Here is an 18,523-nt window from a genome sequence, read left to right as displayed (position 1 = left end):
ATAAGTAAATAAATACACATACATAAAGAAGAGGAAGCTATTTATTTCATTAAAACATAACATTTAACATTAACGGTAAAAAACAAAAGAATACAAAAGTGAGTGCAGTCACAAATATCCATTTCTCTTGGAAAAGAAAAAGAACGAACAGAAAAAACAAAAGAATGAAGAAACTGCTACATTATATTGAAAGCTAAGGAAAAAAATGACAGAAATCAATAAAACTGTAAACAAAAACAAATGAATAATAAAGAAAACGCGGAATTATGCTGGGAAGATGAGATGAAAACGAAACAGGTAACTTAGCAACAGTAATAAATCCGTTCAGTAAAATGTTTATAGTATTATTATAAGTGACTTATTTGAACCGCAACATTTGTGGACTGTTGCAGATAAGTAAGATATAACCTAACTTTATTACAATGTATATTTTATGTTAGTCAACTTGAAGCATTTTAGTTATTTTGCTGGTAACTTACTTTATCGGACTGAAGTTACCATGAGAAATCTTGTTAAGTAAGAACAGTGCCATGCAGTAATAATTACGAATACTGTGTATTTATACAAAGAAACAGGAAACGAAGTAGAGGCTGTGGGGAAGTGGTGTGTCAGACTTGAGGCTGGAAAGAGTCCGGCCTGCTGAATGCAGTTGTTGGTATTAATGTAAATCTGTTTATACATGGTGAGAGTTACCTTCTAATTCAGAGATTTTATTTAAAATAGATATTTTTAAGGTGCCACATAGTAGGAAATGAACGGGTGGCCCGCTTAACTGCAGACTTAGTAAACGAGTGACCAGATTGTGTAGAATAATATATTTTACAACCCTAAGAGATTATTTTATTGTATAATACTTAGCATAATATTTTCCTATTTAAATTGAAATATGAATATAGTATCATGCGAACGAGATGGGACAATTCAGAGAAAGCTTGTGTACTTGGGTTTACATGGAGTGGGAGTCACGTGACTTCAAGACTGGCCACTTGCAGTGTTTGTTAAAGAGGAAATTATTTGTACCAACAGAATATTCCACATTATCAATATATATGCAAATAAAACAGCTTTCCATTTTTGTGACTTCTCTTAATACTTCCGATAACCACAGCTGGGATTTGTGTACAAAATCTAATGCTAAAATATTGGCTTAATAGGGGAGTAGTGGGTACAGTGAGACACAAAATATTAAGACATATGTCTGCAAGTGATAATTCAAGAATTTTTATAAAATCAAGTGCAATAGAAATAGACATTAAAACATGGAGTATAATAATACATAAACAAAAATGTTAATAGATAAAGGACATAATATACAATGCGTGTTTGTCAAAAAAATGCAAATGTCTCACTGTTCCCATTCAGGAGGGTACAGTGAGACACCACAGTGTCTATTAACGGACATTCAAATGATTTACATTTATTTCAAAAGAAAGGAAAACTTGCTGTCTCTTTATCTTGGCATGTTCTGTAGGCCTATTTAGAATCATTTTGATGTCTGACTTCGAAACCAATGAAGCATCTGGAACATTTGGAAAAGTGAATTTTTCATGACATTTCAAACTTTTGCGAAAAAATAAAATGAATTTTTGGTGACAACAAAGCTTATAATTATAAGAATTTAATGCAATTCTTTATTATTTTTTAACATTTTCTTAAATTTTGTGAATAATTTTTTATTTATGAAACCATTAAAATGTAATGTATCCATTATTTTAAGCTACAGTTCCTAAATTGGTTACTAGTATGTTCATTTTTAATGTTAGTTACTGGTAAATGTATTATAATTACAGTTTGTTTTTGCAAATCATTGGTACATGGGAACAGTGAGACGTCTCAGTGTACCCTTCAATGGCATGTCTCACTGTTCCCTTTACGCATAGTTCATTTAAAAATTACGCTGTCACTTCAAAATCAAAACAAGAAAGACGAAACTTTGCCAAACACAATCTCAAATACCATAGTATTAGGTAACAAAACATTCATATTTATATCTCATTTGTATATCCAATATAACCTTCATTAAACACAAGCCAAAATTTTAGTTCTAGAGTGAAAAATTACGAATTATTTTTTCATCACTCACCTTTATAACTAGAATCAAATCGAGTATGAAAATACTGTTACTTTACTCATGCAACATACAACTCCACTGTTACCAACATCTCAACATCAAAATTTACCATCTAATAAAAAATGTCTCGTTGCTCTCCCTGTCTTACTGTACCCACTTCTCCCCTACTACTATTATATTACAATAATTATAGCAGTATACAGGGTGCTTCAGAAATACTTTGACACACCTTGGGGACATGTTTGTCACACCAAAACAAGAAAAAAGTTCATATAAACATATGTCCGAAAATCCTTAGTTTTTTAATTAATAATGAAAGAATATAGGCTAATGAAACATTTGTTAGATATTGTCAGCTTGGCAGCAAGTGTTGCAACGTTGATCAATTCAGAAACTAATAACAAATGTTCAAAATGTACACAAATGACAAATGACTGTAGTAAGCAAGTCTCATTGGCAACACATAGCCATCTAGGATACATCAGCAGACTTGTATCGATAACATAATTCGATTATCTAACAAAATTAATATCATTATCGGTTACAAACTTAAGTTGTTGGATTGTACCTCGAAACGCGTTTGAACGTAACTTTCATTGTTACGAGTTTCTGAATTGATTAAAGTTGCAACACTTGCTGCCAAGCTGACAATATCTAACAGATAATTGATTAAGAGTAGGCTCTGAGGATGGTGTCAAGCAACACCGAAACAGCTGTAAGCCACACGTGCTTACATAATTAACACGAATAATATCGCCATTTAATCAATTATTTATATTCAAGTGTTAAAAGTGGTGTACGAAAGATTCAACATGGATCTAACAGACGTTTCATTAATAACTAAAAAAAAAACAAAGGATTTTCGGACATATGTTTATATGAACTTTTTTTCTTGTTTCGTTGTGAGGAACATGCCTCCATGATTTGTCAAGGTATTTCTGAAACACCCTGTATATTCGTCTTGTTGATGAGTTCATCTCAATGTGTGCTGGTGTAGTGAGTAATGAAATTCATTTTGAGGCTTTCTTGTGCATCTGTTGCTGAACAATGTTTTTTCTCCATCATAAAAGTTCGCAATATTTAAGTATAAAATGATTTTGTGAAAGAAGTGAAAAATATTGAATGGGTAAGTAAAAAAAAACTAAAAATCGTTTTTATTTTTTTACAGCAACCGCTACTGGCACTTGTTTATGTTGTAATCTACTTATTTTACATAAATTGTTTATACATCTTGATTACACAACTTTTAACACTGTATCACTTCGGAATATGTATTATATGTCTTTCTCGTGTTAAATTTTACCGTACCTGGTTAACATGTTTCGGCCTGCTATTGGCCTTCTTCAGAACTGGTTGTTGCTGGTCTTGGCGCTTTTTGTTTTGTTTCTTGTGGAGGTGTGTTTGTGCAGTGTAATGTGGAATCAAAGAGTATATGTGTTCTGAAATTGAGAATCCAAACACATCCAAATGAAATTCTCAACACACAACTCAATTTCAGAACACTCTCTTTGACTCCACATTACACTACACAAACACACCCCCACAGGAAACAAAACAAAAGACGCCAAGACCAGCAACAACCAGTTCTGAAGAAGGCCAATAGCAGGCCGAAACATATTAACCAGGTACAGTAAAATTTAACACGAGAAAGACATATAATACATATTCCGAAATTGTTTATTTCTCCTGTTTTTAAAAGTACGATATTCGAAACTTCTCTGTAGGAATTTAAAAATGTGTTGTTGCCTCTACTACACAAAATCTATAATGGAGGCCTATTTTACGACATCTCAATGTAACGTAGTACACAGATCGATGTATCCATAATAATGCTACTTAAGTGTCACCATATGAGAATCAAATCAGATTTTCCGTGTGTTTGTATGCTAACAAATAAGATGTCGTAACATTAATATTATTCGATACACTACAAACGTATGGATTATTAGAAGAAATTTGGAAAAATAAGAGTAGCTAGAAAAAAAAGATGAATATTTAATAACGAAATCTGAAGAAAAAAAAATTATAAAGTTTGATCGTGTAAAATTATTACTTGCGCGCCAGTGATCTGATTCAGTTCAGTCCGTGCATGAGGGAGACATCTCCTGATAAAATACTGTCACTGTGAAATCCAGGCTGTGACGTCATCGGAATACCTGACGTGTCTCCGATCGCAGCAAACACGTCTATGTTTTCACAGATGGAGGCCGTCACTGCAACAGCTGTCGCGAAGAACGAGCTTATTCGCACAGAGACTTTCTTTTGTTCCAATTTGCTGTTGTCATGGTGCTGGCTCTATTTAACAAAAGAATTACGGAACACAAGACAGCCTGAAACAAATTGACAATATAATATAATAGTATACCCTCATTTTATCAATATGATCGATATTAGGGTTAGAATACTGTGTTATAATATTTCAAAAATTGTTTTAACCTTGAAATACCAATAAATGTAGTATTTCACATCTTTTTGTTTATATTATAGAGCAAGAATAATATTTTACTGAAACCTTAATGGGTTTTCATTTGGGTAAATAATACAAAGTGGTGATTGACTCAAAATTGGTCTCAAAGATTTTTTTTCTTAGCATTTTTCTTATATAAGGTAAAGTAAAAAATAAATTATACGAGTATATCTATTATTCCGACTTCAGGGGAGGGCACGGACTGGGACTGTCCTCGCACGCAGGTTGCTGGAGTGGGCCCATTGTATTACCTACCCGGGATGGAATGGAGTGCATGCCTTAAGACCTCCCGCGCTACAGATTCCCCTACGCGTCGCCTCCGAACTCCCCTACAATCTACATGATTCCCTTATCTTTTCCCGTAGGCCTCACCGCGGTCCCTCAACCTCGGTCCCACGAGTTACCATGAGGCCAGTGGAGATCCACGGTTCATAGCGCTACCACCAACAACGAATGACCACATATCCATGGGGTCCAAGTTCGGTGGCAGCCGAGTCTGCATCGGAGCAAGCATGAAACCTAGGAGAGAAACGCTGAAAGTTACCGAGCAATTCTGCTTTAATTAGTTGAGAGAAAACCTCGGAAAAACCTCAACCAGGATTTTAACCTGAGCTCACATGTTGCACGGTCAGGCGTGCTAACCGTTACTCTACAGTGGTGGACAACAAATGAAATAGTACATGTAGGATATCGTTTTATATAATTTAATATATGAGACCCCTAGAATCAAACAGTACTTTCTTCACATTAAGAAATATGGGAGTCAACATCTGTGGAGTAACGGTCAGCGCGTCTGGCCGCGAAACCAGGTGGCCCGGGTTCGATTCCCTGTCGGGGCAAGTTACCTAGTTGAGGTTTTTTCCTGGGTTTTCCCTCAACCCAAGATGAGCAAATGCTGGGTAACTTTTGGTGCTGGACCCCGGACTCATTTCACCGGCATTGTCACCTTCATCTCATTCAGACGCTAAATAACGTAAGCTGTTGATAAAGCGTCGTAAAATAACCTACTAAAATAAATAAAAATATGGGATTAAGGTATGTTTAAGTGCGGAATTTTGCAGGGAATGTGATAAACTGCTCGTTTGGAGTCAAACTGGAATTTATCTGCCTTAAGTTTAATAGTAAAATCGCCGTCTAACTGCACTAGTTTTTCGTCTTTTCTGAAAAATCAGATTTTTGGATAAAGTGGAGGGGGTAGAACGCTTCAGACAGCCCAATTTCGAGTCAAACGTGGAATGAGACCTCTATGGATAGCATTTGAAGAGTTCAGAGACATAGTGGGCCAAGCGCCATTTATTAAAAACGGAGAAAGCAAATGTTAAAGTGAATACCATAGTTTAATGAAGGCTGACATATCATTTAATTTGAATGTGTATACTTTATATTACTTGCTATATTTTTTGTAGGTTATTTTACGACGCTTTTTCAACAGCTTAGGTTATTTAGCGTCTGAATGAAATGTTGGTGATAATGACGGTGAAATGAGTCCGGGGTCCAACAACATATTGGGTTGAGAGAAAACCCCAGAAAAAATCCCAACCAGGTAACTTTCCCCAACCGGGAATCGAACCCGGACCTACTTGCTATACGTTTCCATTGCATTATGGTAATAACTTCATTTTAACCCTTGTTTTCTAAGGTTTCAATAAATGGCGCTTGGCCCACTAAGGTTCTGAACTCTTCAATTATATTTTTCTCCTCTGCCGGCAATGTTTACATCGCCTGTCAAATATGGAAATAAGTGCAGTATGCAGTGTACAAAATACGTGACAAACCATGACCTTTTCAAATACGTAATTAGATTCCAGGTTAGGCAAATAGTTTGGAAATGACAGACATACAACTGTACAAACAAAGATGCTTGTAACTTGTTAACAATATCAGGGACGTTGAGGGGTCGAAGTTAATGCTATCATATCAACCAAATTACAGCGTTGCCAGCCTCAAATTTTTTCTTGTGAGCTTAGTGAATACAGATGTGCGAGTAGGGGGCTATAAAAAGGGGGCGTGGCTCCGTTGAACATTTTAAACATTGTCATCCGAGCTCCACACCTGTGGAGTAACGGTTAGCGCGTCTGGCCGCGAAACCAGGTGGCCCGGATTCGATTCCCGGTCGGGGCAAGTTACCTGGTTGAGGTTTTTCTGGGGTTTTCCCTGAACCCAATATTCAAATACCGAGTAACTTTCGGTGCTCGACCCCGGACTCATTTCACCGGCATTATCACCTTCAGACACTAAATAACCTAAGATGTTGATAAAGTGTCGTAAAATAACCTATCTACTAAAAAATAAATCAATGTACGTCGTTATTCGGTCCTAAACAGGAGTGCATATCTCCTAAACGACGAGTCGGAGAAAATGGGTTGTCTGAAAAAAATGGTTCTCCAAACGGGAGCTATCATCCCTCAGAGTTTGGAGCTGAGGTTCTGAACCACCCTGTATAGAGGGATGGAGATTTGGAATAAGTTTCACCCATTTAAAATTCTGCCGCTATATAATAATAAACTACTACTACTGTAGCGCCTGCGTAGATAGGCTACACACATTACTATGACGCACTAGTGAACATGATGTTGCCAATATAGCGCTCGTAGGATTCCAGGTTACGAGAAAAGCATTGGGCATATGGGGCTATTTCATCAAATGAACAGTTGCCATAGAAACGCCTATCCACCACAGAGCTTCTGCAGTGTACTAAGGCAATGCCCATAACTAATATACGTTACAAGAGCGGTATGTTGAGGAAAAGATTGATGAGAAAATGAAAACAAACATACCGCTCGTGTATCGTACATTATTTTGTGCGAAGATCGTTTATTACATACCTGAAAGACGAATTTCTAATTAGTTGTAATGAAATCTCCATCTTGGTTTCTATTCAATGACGGCAACTTTTAAAAACTAAAATATCTATCTTCAACATTGTTGTTATAAAATGTTTTCTGTGTTTACTATATTCCAGCAGGCAATGATATACAGTACGTCTGTCTTCCCCCCCCCCCCAGTTTATAAATGCGAACTTAAAACAAACGGTAAGGTTATGTAATGATTTATTTTTCATTTTAATATTTTAACAATATTATTTATATAACATATTGCAGTAATAACATCGACATCTGGAATCTTGTTGATTTTTTCACGGCTTCCTTAATGTTACTTGCATTACAAATGCAGTAACTTTTGTGGTGTTGTAGAGTTTACTTAATTTTTGCAAATATTTAAAAACAATAATTAACAGTGCAATTTAGGTGAAATTGCAGTGGTAAGTTTCCAATTTATAATTATTACTATGTTAAACGTCTCTAAAAATAATATGTTAAAAGCCTAAAGCAGTAAAATGAATGTCGCGCTTAAGCGGTAAGAAGAGGGAAATTGTTATGTGTGTTACGTTGGGAATACTGAATGTGGTATTTCACACTTACCGCGTATTGGTTCTGTGCGGAAAACAAGCAAATACGCACGATCTCGCACAAAATAAAATACAGTATGTTTTTTTCTTAACCCGGAATTCTCTATAGTTTTATACAGAGTATTTCCGGGCTACTGTTACAAACTTTCAGGGATGATGGCGAAGGGCACATGTATCAATTTCAGATAAAGAACCCTGGTCCGGAAATAACCGAGTCGAAAGTTACAAGCAAAAACAGTTGTGTGGAAATGAAATAATTTTATTCCTCTGTACACCTTATTTATGTGTATTTATCTGTACATCTTACACATACTGTATTCATCTGACGTTGTTTACGTTGTCTACTTACAGTATTCCATTCAGTGCGCTGTCTGAGGGGTGGGGACAGGAAACTACACTAAAGCAATGCAGATAGCGTAATGTGTAACGGACATGGTCGGTCCTGATATGCACGTCTGTAGACAGCAGTGTATGTGTACAAGTTGCAGTGTCCAGTCGATCAGTCCTAGTGAAATGGAGGAGTACACGAGAGCGGAATAAGCAGACCTGATTTTCGAATACGGACGAGCCAATGGGAACAGTAGACATGCTCACAGATTGTATCGGGACAAGTACCCACGTAGGAGACATCCGGCCCATACCATCTTTCCACGACTGTTCCAAAAGTTAAGGGAAGGAGGGCACGTGGTGTCAAATTACAATTCCATTTCCACACAACTATTTTTGCTTGTAACTTTCGACTCAGTCATTTCCGGACCAGGGTTCCTCATCTCAAATTGATATATGTGCCCTTCGCCATCATCCCTGGAAGTTTGTAACACCAGCCCTGTATAAAGGTTTCGACTACTTGAGAAGGTTCGAACCCCGATATCGGAGGCCAGCTAAGCTCCTTCACCCAGTGCCAGGCAAGGCGCCAATCTACACTGTCTGTTCTTTAAATATTCTTCTTATTATGTCCGTTATTATTCTGAATTAAACAAAACAATTTAATTTGAGGGGTTGAAGATAACTTACGTACCGGTATTAAGATCGCAACTGTAAGAGCAAAATATGACTCGAGGTAACACTATCCAGCCATCGGCTAAGGCGCTTGCCTGCCGATCCAGAGTTGCACTCGAGCGCTGGTTCGATTCCCGCTTGGGTTGGTTACCTGGTTGGGTTTCTCCGAGGTTTTATCAAACCGTAAGGCGAATGTCAGGTAAACTATGGCTTCATCTCGCTATCACCAATCCCATCGACGCCAAATTTATTTATTTACTTATTTATTTATGTATTTATTTATTTATTATTTGTTTATTTATATTTATTTATTTATTTAAAGCGATAGGTTTGGAAGTAAATCCCGAAAAGACAAAGTATATGATTATGTCTCGTGACCAGAATATTGTACGAAATGGAAATATAAAAATTGGAGATTTATCCTTTGAAGAAGTGGAGAAATTCAAATATCTGGGAGCAACAGTAACAAATATAAATGATACTCGGGAGGAAATTAAACGCAGAATAAATATGGGAAATGCCTGTTATTATTCGGTTGAGAAGCTTTTGTCATCCAGTCTGCTGTCAAAAAACCTGAAAGTTAGAATTTATAAAACAGTTATACTACCGGTTGTTCTGTATGGTTGTGAAATTTGGATTCTCACTTTGAGAGAGGAACAGCGATTAAGGGTGTTTGAGAATAAGGGTCTTAGGAAAATATCTGGGACTAAGATGGATGAAGTTACAGGAGAATGGAGAAAGTTACACAACACAGAACTGCACGCATTGTATTCTTCACCTGACATAATTAGGAACATTAAATCCAGACGTTTGAGATGGGCAGGGCATGTAGCACGTATGGGCGAATCCAGAAATGCATATAGAGTGTTAGTTGGGAGGCCGGAGGGAAAAAGGCCTTTAGGGAGGCCGAGACGTAGATGGGAAGATAATATTAAAATGGATTTGAGAGAGGTGGGATATGATGATAGAGATTGGATTAATCTTGCTCAGGATAGGGACCAATGGCGGGCTTATGTGAGGGCGGCAATGAACCTCCGGGTTCCTTAAAAGCCAGTAAGTAAGTATTTATTTATTTTTATTTATTTATTTATTTATTTATTTATTTATTTATTTATTTATTTATTTATTTATTTATTTGTTTATTTATTTATTTATTTATTTGTTTATTTATTTATTTATTTATTTATTTATTTATTTATTTATTCATTTATTTATTTATTTATTATTTTGTTAATAATTGTAACATAAAATATAATATATACAGAAAAACTTTAGCTCGCCCCTGAAAGAGTAGAACTCGTGCTCAGGGGCGGATTCCTGAATTGAAATTAATAATTATACAATACAATTTGTCTTATGTCTACTATGCAATTATAGTATATAAATTTAAATTTAAAATTTTTCAATTTCATAAAATCCATACATAACTTTTTAAATTTAATACTAGAACTATTAGAATTGACAAGATTAGGATATTTAAATATAAATTTGTTATATATTCTTGGGCCTAAATGACCTAATAGTTGATACAGCGTCGTTAAATAACTAGCTAAAAAACACTTGTTGTTGGTCAACTATCTGAAAACAGGTTTAAACCTCACAAGTGACACCAATAAGTCATCACTCATGAGGCAACTAAACCAGGAGATAATGGAGTAGGGTGGCCAGTTCCTTTGCCCTCCATTACATACATCGCTGTCTAGTTACACATTACACTAATCAAACGAAAAAAGCGACCAGAAGAAACGTTGGAAAGAGAAAGAAAATAAATAGGCCTAATTAACACAACAGATTGGCACACAATTATCACACGAAGGTCCAAGACTAAAGTTAGTAATAGTCTTGATTTCGCCTGCGAAACGATGAAATAGCCTACCTCCCACATCTCGCGAATGCTATTTCGGCTGCCTGAACAAAAGTGAACGAAGTACATAGAAGTACGATTATTTAGTCCTGACAGTCGCCGGAGATGTGCGCCTGGGTCAGGTGAGTCCATTTAGTTACGCCAAGGGGTGTTTGGGTTAGTCACTCGCTTGCCTTCGGAGCGATCGGATGTCATGCGTGTGGTAGAGAGGTATGTTTCCAGTACAATTAAGCTGTACTCCATTCCTTTACCGACCGCTCGCCCTTATCTCTACTCCGGAGCTCTCCCCACTGCTCTTATTACTTCCCCTCTTTCAGGACTAAATAATCGGTCTGTACATACTGACCTATCTATAGATAGTGGAGCTAAATGCCAGCTGTGAGCAGTATGTGATGAAGATAAATACATACAAGATGAAAACCACGGTTATCAGAAGAAAAATAAAGAAGGTAAACGTGCGAATTGCAAATGAGGCAGTAGAGCAAGTGGACAGCTTCAAATACTTGGGGTGTACTATAAGCAGTAACATGAGCTGCTGCCAGGAAGTCAAAACGAGGATAGCAATGCCAAAAGAAGCTTTTAATAGAAAAATGAGTATCTTCTGCGGACCTCTGAGAAAAATAACTAAGAAAGAGACTAGTGAAGTGCTTTGTGTGAAGTGTGGCATTGTATGGAGTAGAAACTTGGACACTATGACGAAGTGAAGAGAAGCGACTAGAAGCATTTGAAATGTGGATATGGAGAAGAATGGAGCGTGTGAAATGGACAGACAGAATAAGAAATGAAGCTGTGTTGGAAGCAGTGGGTGAAAGAAAAATGATGCTGAAACAAATCAGGAAGAGAAAAAGGAATTGGTTGGGTCTCTGGTTGAGAAGAAACTGCCTACTGAAGGATGCACTGGAAGGAATGGTCAACGGGAGAAGAGTTCGGGGCAAAATAAGATATCAGATGATAGACGACATTAAGATATATGGATCATATTGTATACGTAGACTAAGAGGAAGGCGGAAAATGGAAAAGATTGGTGAATGCTGGGTTTGCAGTGAAAGATCTGCCCTTGGGTAGACAACTATGTATGTATAGACTATATGTAAGAGAGGAGGGGAAAGAGAAAATAGACGTGTCATTTAATAACACCCATTTTTTTTAAACTTGCATGTTACATATCAGTTACCGGTATTATATTACCACCGTAGGTAGACCATGGAGTTCTACAGAAATTAAATTACAGTATACCGTATGTGGCCAGACCAGAACAGTGTCATTCATTGTGCTGTTTAGTCTTCATTTGTTTTTGCATATGTTACGATATCTTTTGTGTTTGTTTTTCGAACTTTCAAGTTTATGCATCATTCTGTAAAAATAAATCAAGTAAGGAATTGCAGACGTAGGCTATTTTGTGGCTAAATATATAAGACAACAAAACTGTTACGACAAGAAATAATCTTTCGTGAAATTATATTTTATTTTGTCACTCTAGGTTTGTTTGTTGTATTTTGTAGAATTGATGCATTTGGTTATAATTTGTGAGCTAGGCCTTTGTACACTGGCTAATTAGCCTTCGAGAGAGTACTGACCTCCGACTACAGGCGCCATCTGCAGTCAATTTCGACTACTACATCCAATTTAGATACATTATTAATACTAGTTATATTACACATATTTATTTTACAATAATACAATTATATATAATTTACTCTCTCACTTGCTTTCTATGTTTAGCAGTCATATTTCGCAGATCGGAAAATATATTAACTGTCATAGATAGTACGTGTGATATGACGGGAAACGATGGATCGATTTACCTCGAAAGAGTCGTATATCTCGTTGGTAACTTCATGTTCTGTGGTTTGACAACCACTGAACAGCTGTGAGAATGCTATAAGAAATTTGATGTCGGAGATTTGATATTAAATTAAGTGAAACATGTTGATATTATAGTAAAGTACTTGGGCATATAGATATATTAGTTTGTCAGAATAATTTAGATGTGATTTCGATAGTGTACTTAATCAATGCAACACATAATGGCAGGAGTACTGGGATATGGCCGTGAAGCCATCAGAGTCAAAGTTAAGGTATTGTAATATTTGTTTTACACGTGATGAATTATTAAATTGTAGTTAGGAACATCGTTAAATGTGAATTCGTTGCTGTGACGTAGTGTGTGAAATGCATTTCGGTTTCTTACCGAATGTATTGATACACCGCAGTATTGTATCATGTAGCCTAGCTTAGGCCCCATTAAGTTATTGGGTTAGAATCATTCAGTATAAATTCACTTTCGTAGTCTAACGTACAATGCCATCAACGGGTTTTATAACTTGAAAACGCTTATGATTGTGACTAGGTATTTGGGTCTGTGAACTTTCTGCAACCGAAAGAAGGGTTTGAAAACTAAATTATGATGTTTTGTTTTTAATAAAATATTGCCTATAATCCTTATGAATGAAGATGAGGTGGTGAAGGGTTCCTGAACTTTCTACCATTATGCTATAAATTAGAAGTAATACAGATTATTATGTAGAGATCTTAATTTCTTCATTTTTGTATCTTTTGTAATAGTCACTAACTTGTTAGGCCTAATGGTAGCCTACTTAATTCAGAATCTTTCTAGACAAGAGTGTTTACTTAAGGCTTTGTAACTAATTGTAGCCGGGTTTGTTTCCCTGCAGTTGTTAAAATATGTGTGACTCAGGTTTTGCCCTAATATTCCAGTTTCCCTTCCAGTCTCATTCCACTTTCTTACAGTATCGACTGCAGTGAATAGTTTCTGTAGGTTTCAGTGGCCGTTAAACAACTTCTTTTGTGTACAGAAGCTATTTTACATTATCATCGTCTAAGTGCATTCTATGAAGGCAGAGTAAAGTTGAAAGAAAATTATGAAAAATTCAATAGACAAAATTGCATAATACTGCCATTTTGAGAAACACTAGAGTAGAGACATAATGTTGTATGTATAGTTTAAATTAGACCTCCCAGGTCTGTTGTTTGAACAACAGAGAATTTTAATTATATGTCATTATGCTGTAAACCAGAGCCCACTTAGTTCCCTAAAATTGCTCTGGAAAATACACACCCTTAGCTGTACTAGACAGTTTAACTTTCAGGTAATAAATGTTAGCAGTCTTTAATGGCTAAACTAAGCATGCTTATATCCCCGTTTTGGTAATTTGCTAGGAGACGTCGTTGCACATAGGCCAGTTTTACACTAATCCTAAACATCTTATTAAATATTGAACAAGTTCTGAATTACAACCTAAAATAAGACATGTTCCCCGACACTTATTCATATAAGGTGAAGCGAGCAACGCATCTTGTATTTTTGGTCCAGGGAAAATGCTTCGTTTAACCGTGGTCTATATGCAACGACGTCTCCTAGCAAATTACCCCCAGTTTTATAATTAGAGATGTGCTTGGGCAGCCAACCGGCTTCCAGCCAACTATCCTTAAAACAGTAAGGCCACGAATCCTGTCTGTGGTCCTCAACGATCTCTTCATAGTTCGAACTCTAGGCAATGAACTCTGAGCCCATATTGAAAGATGATACAGCATTTCTCTTTCTGTGTCTCTTTCATCAGTAGATTTATTATTTATTGCCAAACTGTCTTTCACTAAAGGTAGCCCTAAGATTCAGTGCATTCACAGTGTTGATTTTGGTATAGAAATACAATAACAGAGAGAGAGGGAGTGCGTGTGTTTTTTTAAAAAGCCTCCCTGTGGATATAAAAAATGAAACTCAAAACATAAGATTATTTAGGGCCAAATTAAAGAAGTACCTAATTTCCCTCGCCTTCTATCCTGTAGGTGAATTCATGACATTCAACAACACTGCAACATGTCAACATTCAAATCCTAATAATGGGACATCAGGAGCAGGGCGTTATATTCCAAAATATCAAAGTTATTTCATACCATGTTCATCCTCCTCCAGTCTTGACACTGAATGGCTAGCTATTGATGCTGCTCTTCAGTGTGTTACTCAAATTTCTGAAAAATCTATTTGCATACTTACCGACTCCAAGGGGGCTATATTTAATATAATTAAATATGTACCAAACCTATATGCACACAGAATTATTCCAATTCAGAAACAACTAAGTAAACTAAAAGAACTCCAAAAGGAAATAACATTTCAATGGATACCTAGTCATTGTGGTATCCTTGGAAACGAGAAAGTCGATAATATTGCAAAACAGGCAACATATTTGCAACCAAGACCTCTTCAAGTGATATCTCTATCCAGTGCTTTTGCTTCAGTAAAGTCTCATTTTACAAACCTATGGATCAACAATTGGCTCTCTTCTGACAAAGGAAAAATTTTACAGTCTGTACAAAAGAAACCAAATGACCTGGAAATGTACAAAAACTTGCCCAGACATGTTCAAACATTTTTAACAAGAGCCAGAACAGGTCACATTGTCACTCAATTGTGCCTACACCGATTTCACCTTTCTGATAATCCTACTAGTCTGTGGTGTAATAATCATGATGAAGATCTGGAACACATTCTTCTATACTGTCCATCCATAAACCACAAAAGAAGTAAATTAAAATCATCAGTACCAGTTGCAGAAGACACAGCCCTGCAGTATATATTGACTACACCCCACCTCTGGCTACTAGCAACAGGAATCTATGATGAACACCGATCAAAATACCCCTCATTTCTTGTGAAAAACAACAACTGAATAAACCACAGTGGACTATAGTGGACTTTGTGTTGTCAGCAAACAGCTGGATACATTAAGAAGATTGATCTGATTTGAACAATGCTGCATGAATATTTCTGTCTTGTATTAAGTGTCGATACTAACCCCTTGTGTTGCACTAGTATTTTGTAAAACTCTTCTGTATATATTTCAACTAGACTGTGACTGTAGATTTTATCATCCAGTCCGCTGTTACAAAATCTGAAAGTTAGAATTTATAAAACAGTTAGGCTATATTACCAGTTGTTCTTTACGGTTGTGAAACTTGGAATCTCACTTTCAGAGATGGACAAAGATTAAGGGTGTTTGAGAGTAAGGTTCTTAGGAAAATATTTAGGGCTAAGAGGGATGAAGTTACAGGAGAATGGAGAAAGTTACACAATGCAGAACTGGACGCATTGTATTCTTCACATGACATAATTAGGAACATTAAATCCAGACGTTTGAGGTGGGCAGGGCATGTAGCATGTATGGGTGAATCCAGAAATGCATATAGAGTGTTAATTGGGAGGCCGGAGGGAAAAAGGCCTTTGGGTAGGCTGAGACGTAGATGGGAAGATAATATTAAAATGGATTTGAGTGAGGTGGGATATGATGATAGAGACTGGATTAATCTTGCTCAGGATAGGGACCGATGGCGGGCTTATGTGAGGGCTGCAATGAACCTCCGGGTTCCTTAAAAGCCAGTAAGTAAGTATGACTGTGACTGTAATAAAATTAAGACTTTGAGGTACTATTAAGATTTTTTTGACATATTCTATATTTGTAGCTGTGAAGCGATGTAGGAATGCCATGGAATGTAAATAAATACAATACAATATCTCATAATTGATTAATAGTCTGTATAATTTAAAGAGACGTTAAAAGTTGTCAGATCGTTGACATACTCCTTGCACTGGCTCTTCAGCTGTTGGTACACCCCTGATAATGTATTATGTTGCCGTTATCAGTACAGTGTGCCAAAATTGATTGCCTTTGAAGCTCGAATATTGTTTTTAAAGATATTATTTTAAAGAAACATAAATGTAACTTTGTTCATAATGAAGATCAAAATTGATTAACATTTTTATTATTTTGATGTAGGCCTACTGAAACAAATGAACTCCTAAAAACATCTACCGTTGTCATGGTGATAAATATTCTGTCAGTTCACCAACATATGAATAAATAAAATAAATCGATATGAAAAGACATCCATTATCGTAAATTTGTCTTGTGCACCAATTATTGATTTTCTGTTATTTCCCATACATAACTTAAAAGGAGGAATCGTATGACAGTCAAAAGTACTACCAAGAACAGCTTAAGCTTTCGTCAGGTTTTCAGTTGTAAACAAACGCGACATCTCCGTTGTCTTCAGTTTTTAGTTTCTTATTACAAATGTATTATTGTACTCATACAAGGAAGATCAACATGCGATCAGATTTTCATTCTTCAACAACTTGTTTCTAAAAACTGGGAATTTGGAAAGGATTTACATCTGCTTTTTGTTGATTTTGAAAAAGCTTATGATACCGTGAGGAGAAAATATTTATGGTCAGTTTTGACAGAGTTTGGAATACCACAAAAATTAATACAATTAATAAAGGAATACATGAGTAATTCGAAATGTTGGAACTGTTATTTCGGATAGTTTTGAAGTTCAATCTGGAGTGAGACAGGGAGATGGTTTGTCACCCATACTTCATAATTTTGTCTTAGAAAAGGCATTACAGAGACTTAGGAATGAAAATACTGGAATTTCATTGGGCAATGGTAAAATTAATTTATTAGCATATGCTGATGATATTATCCTTCTAGGACAAACAGAAGATGATATCAAGAAACGTTTTAGACTCTTAGTAGAAGAAACAAGAATAACAGGGTTAAAAATTAATTCTGACAAAACTAAATACATGAATATATCACGTACCTCAAATAATAGAGGATCACTTATAATAGATGATTGGGAGTTTCAAAAAGTTACTGAATTTAATTGGCAAAGAAATTGAACATAGACTCGTTACGGCAAATAAGTGTTACTACTCCCTTCATAAATTGCTTATTTCGAAACTCCTTTCTAGATTATCAAAATTAAGATGCTATAAAACAATTATCCTACCAACTCTCCTATATTGCTGCGAAACTTGGATATTAACAAAAAAAAAATAACAAAGTCCCCCTTTACTTTTGAGAATAAAATCTTGAAGATTTTTGGTCCCATTCAAGAAAATAACACATGAAGCAGTAGTGGCTTCCTGTCAAGAAAATAGGTGAAGCGCTGTTCACAGAAACAAATGCATGAACAGTTTTACCAATATAATGAGTAGGCCTACAATTCGTAAACTACGTACAATTTTACTAGTTCTAGAACACATGCAAACAGGAAAAGTAATTTATTCAGGACTCAACCAATTTCTTGCATACAAAGTCAATCCTATCTTTTAAAGCAGCAAACCGTCGATGATGTCTACATAATGTCTGAGTTTAACTGAGGGTGGACAGTATAGTCTATGCAAAGCTATGGGGCTAATGATGAAAGTCGCTCCTGTGATGTAGCATTCTGAGTGAAATTTTCAATATTTTCAAACAGAAAAGCTTCTTTCATCGGAAGAATTTTTAAAGTTATTTTATACAACTTCTCTATTTTCTTAGCACTTTTTTAAAACAAAGAACAAATGGAACTATACATCGTCAAGAATTTAAAACATCTTTTTATCCTCATATTTAAGTCTACAAAACGACATTTCTAATAAATTACAAACTGTGTCATTTTCGGGATAAATATTTCGCACTCATTTATCAACATTTTCTATGTACTGGTACCTAAGTACTCGTATTTGTATAATAGCTACAGTGATTAAACATATAATATATACTTAGATGTAAGATTAATACACAATATACACTTATCACTAATATACTCTAACGGTCTTACTAATAAAAACTCTATATACAGACGTTTAACTGTCTTATACTTATACAATGAGTAGCTCGTTTATAAGTCATGTGTAAATTCCTT

The 18,523-nt window shown here is 35.8% G+C and overlaps 2 protein-coding genes across 4 annotated transcripts in view; both read left to right on the top strand.

Annotated features, from left to right (window-relative positions):
- The window catches only part of Nha1 (Na[+]/H[+] hydrogen antiporter 1), a 237,280-nt gene extending 236,205 nt beyond the window's left edge, over positions 1–1,075 (top strand). For all 3 annotated transcript variants that reach the window (XM_069832260.1, XM_069832258.1, XM_069832259.1), the window contains one exon: positions 1–1,075. This exon is cut by the window's left edge and continues 1,576 nt beyond it. The gene's annotated coding sequence lies outside the window, so the exon portion shown is untranslated.
- Positions 1,076–12,630: 11,555 nt separating this feature from the next.
- Positions 12,631–18,523, top strand: part of LOC138704411 (uncharacterized) — a 60,305-nt gene continuing 54,412 nt past the window's right edge. Inside the window, exon 1 of the mRNA XM_069832257.1 lies at positions 12,631–12,888. Within this exon, the coding sequence (XP_069688358.1) occupies positions 12,826–12,888 (63 nt within the window). The 5' untranslated portion in view covers positions 12,631–12,825. The remainder of the gene's footprint in view (positions 12,889–18,523) is intronic.

This window comes from Periplaneta americana, chromosome 8 (genome assembly GCF_040183065.1).
Source record: "Periplaneta americana isolate PAMFEO1 chromosome 8, P.americana_PAMFEO1_priV1, whole genome shotgun sequence".
NCBI lineage: Eukaryota > Metazoa > Arthropoda > Insecta > Blattodea > Blattidae > Periplaneta > Periplaneta americana.
Note: the sequence above shows the minus strand (reverse complement) of the source record. Positions and strands in the feature narration are given on the sequence as shown.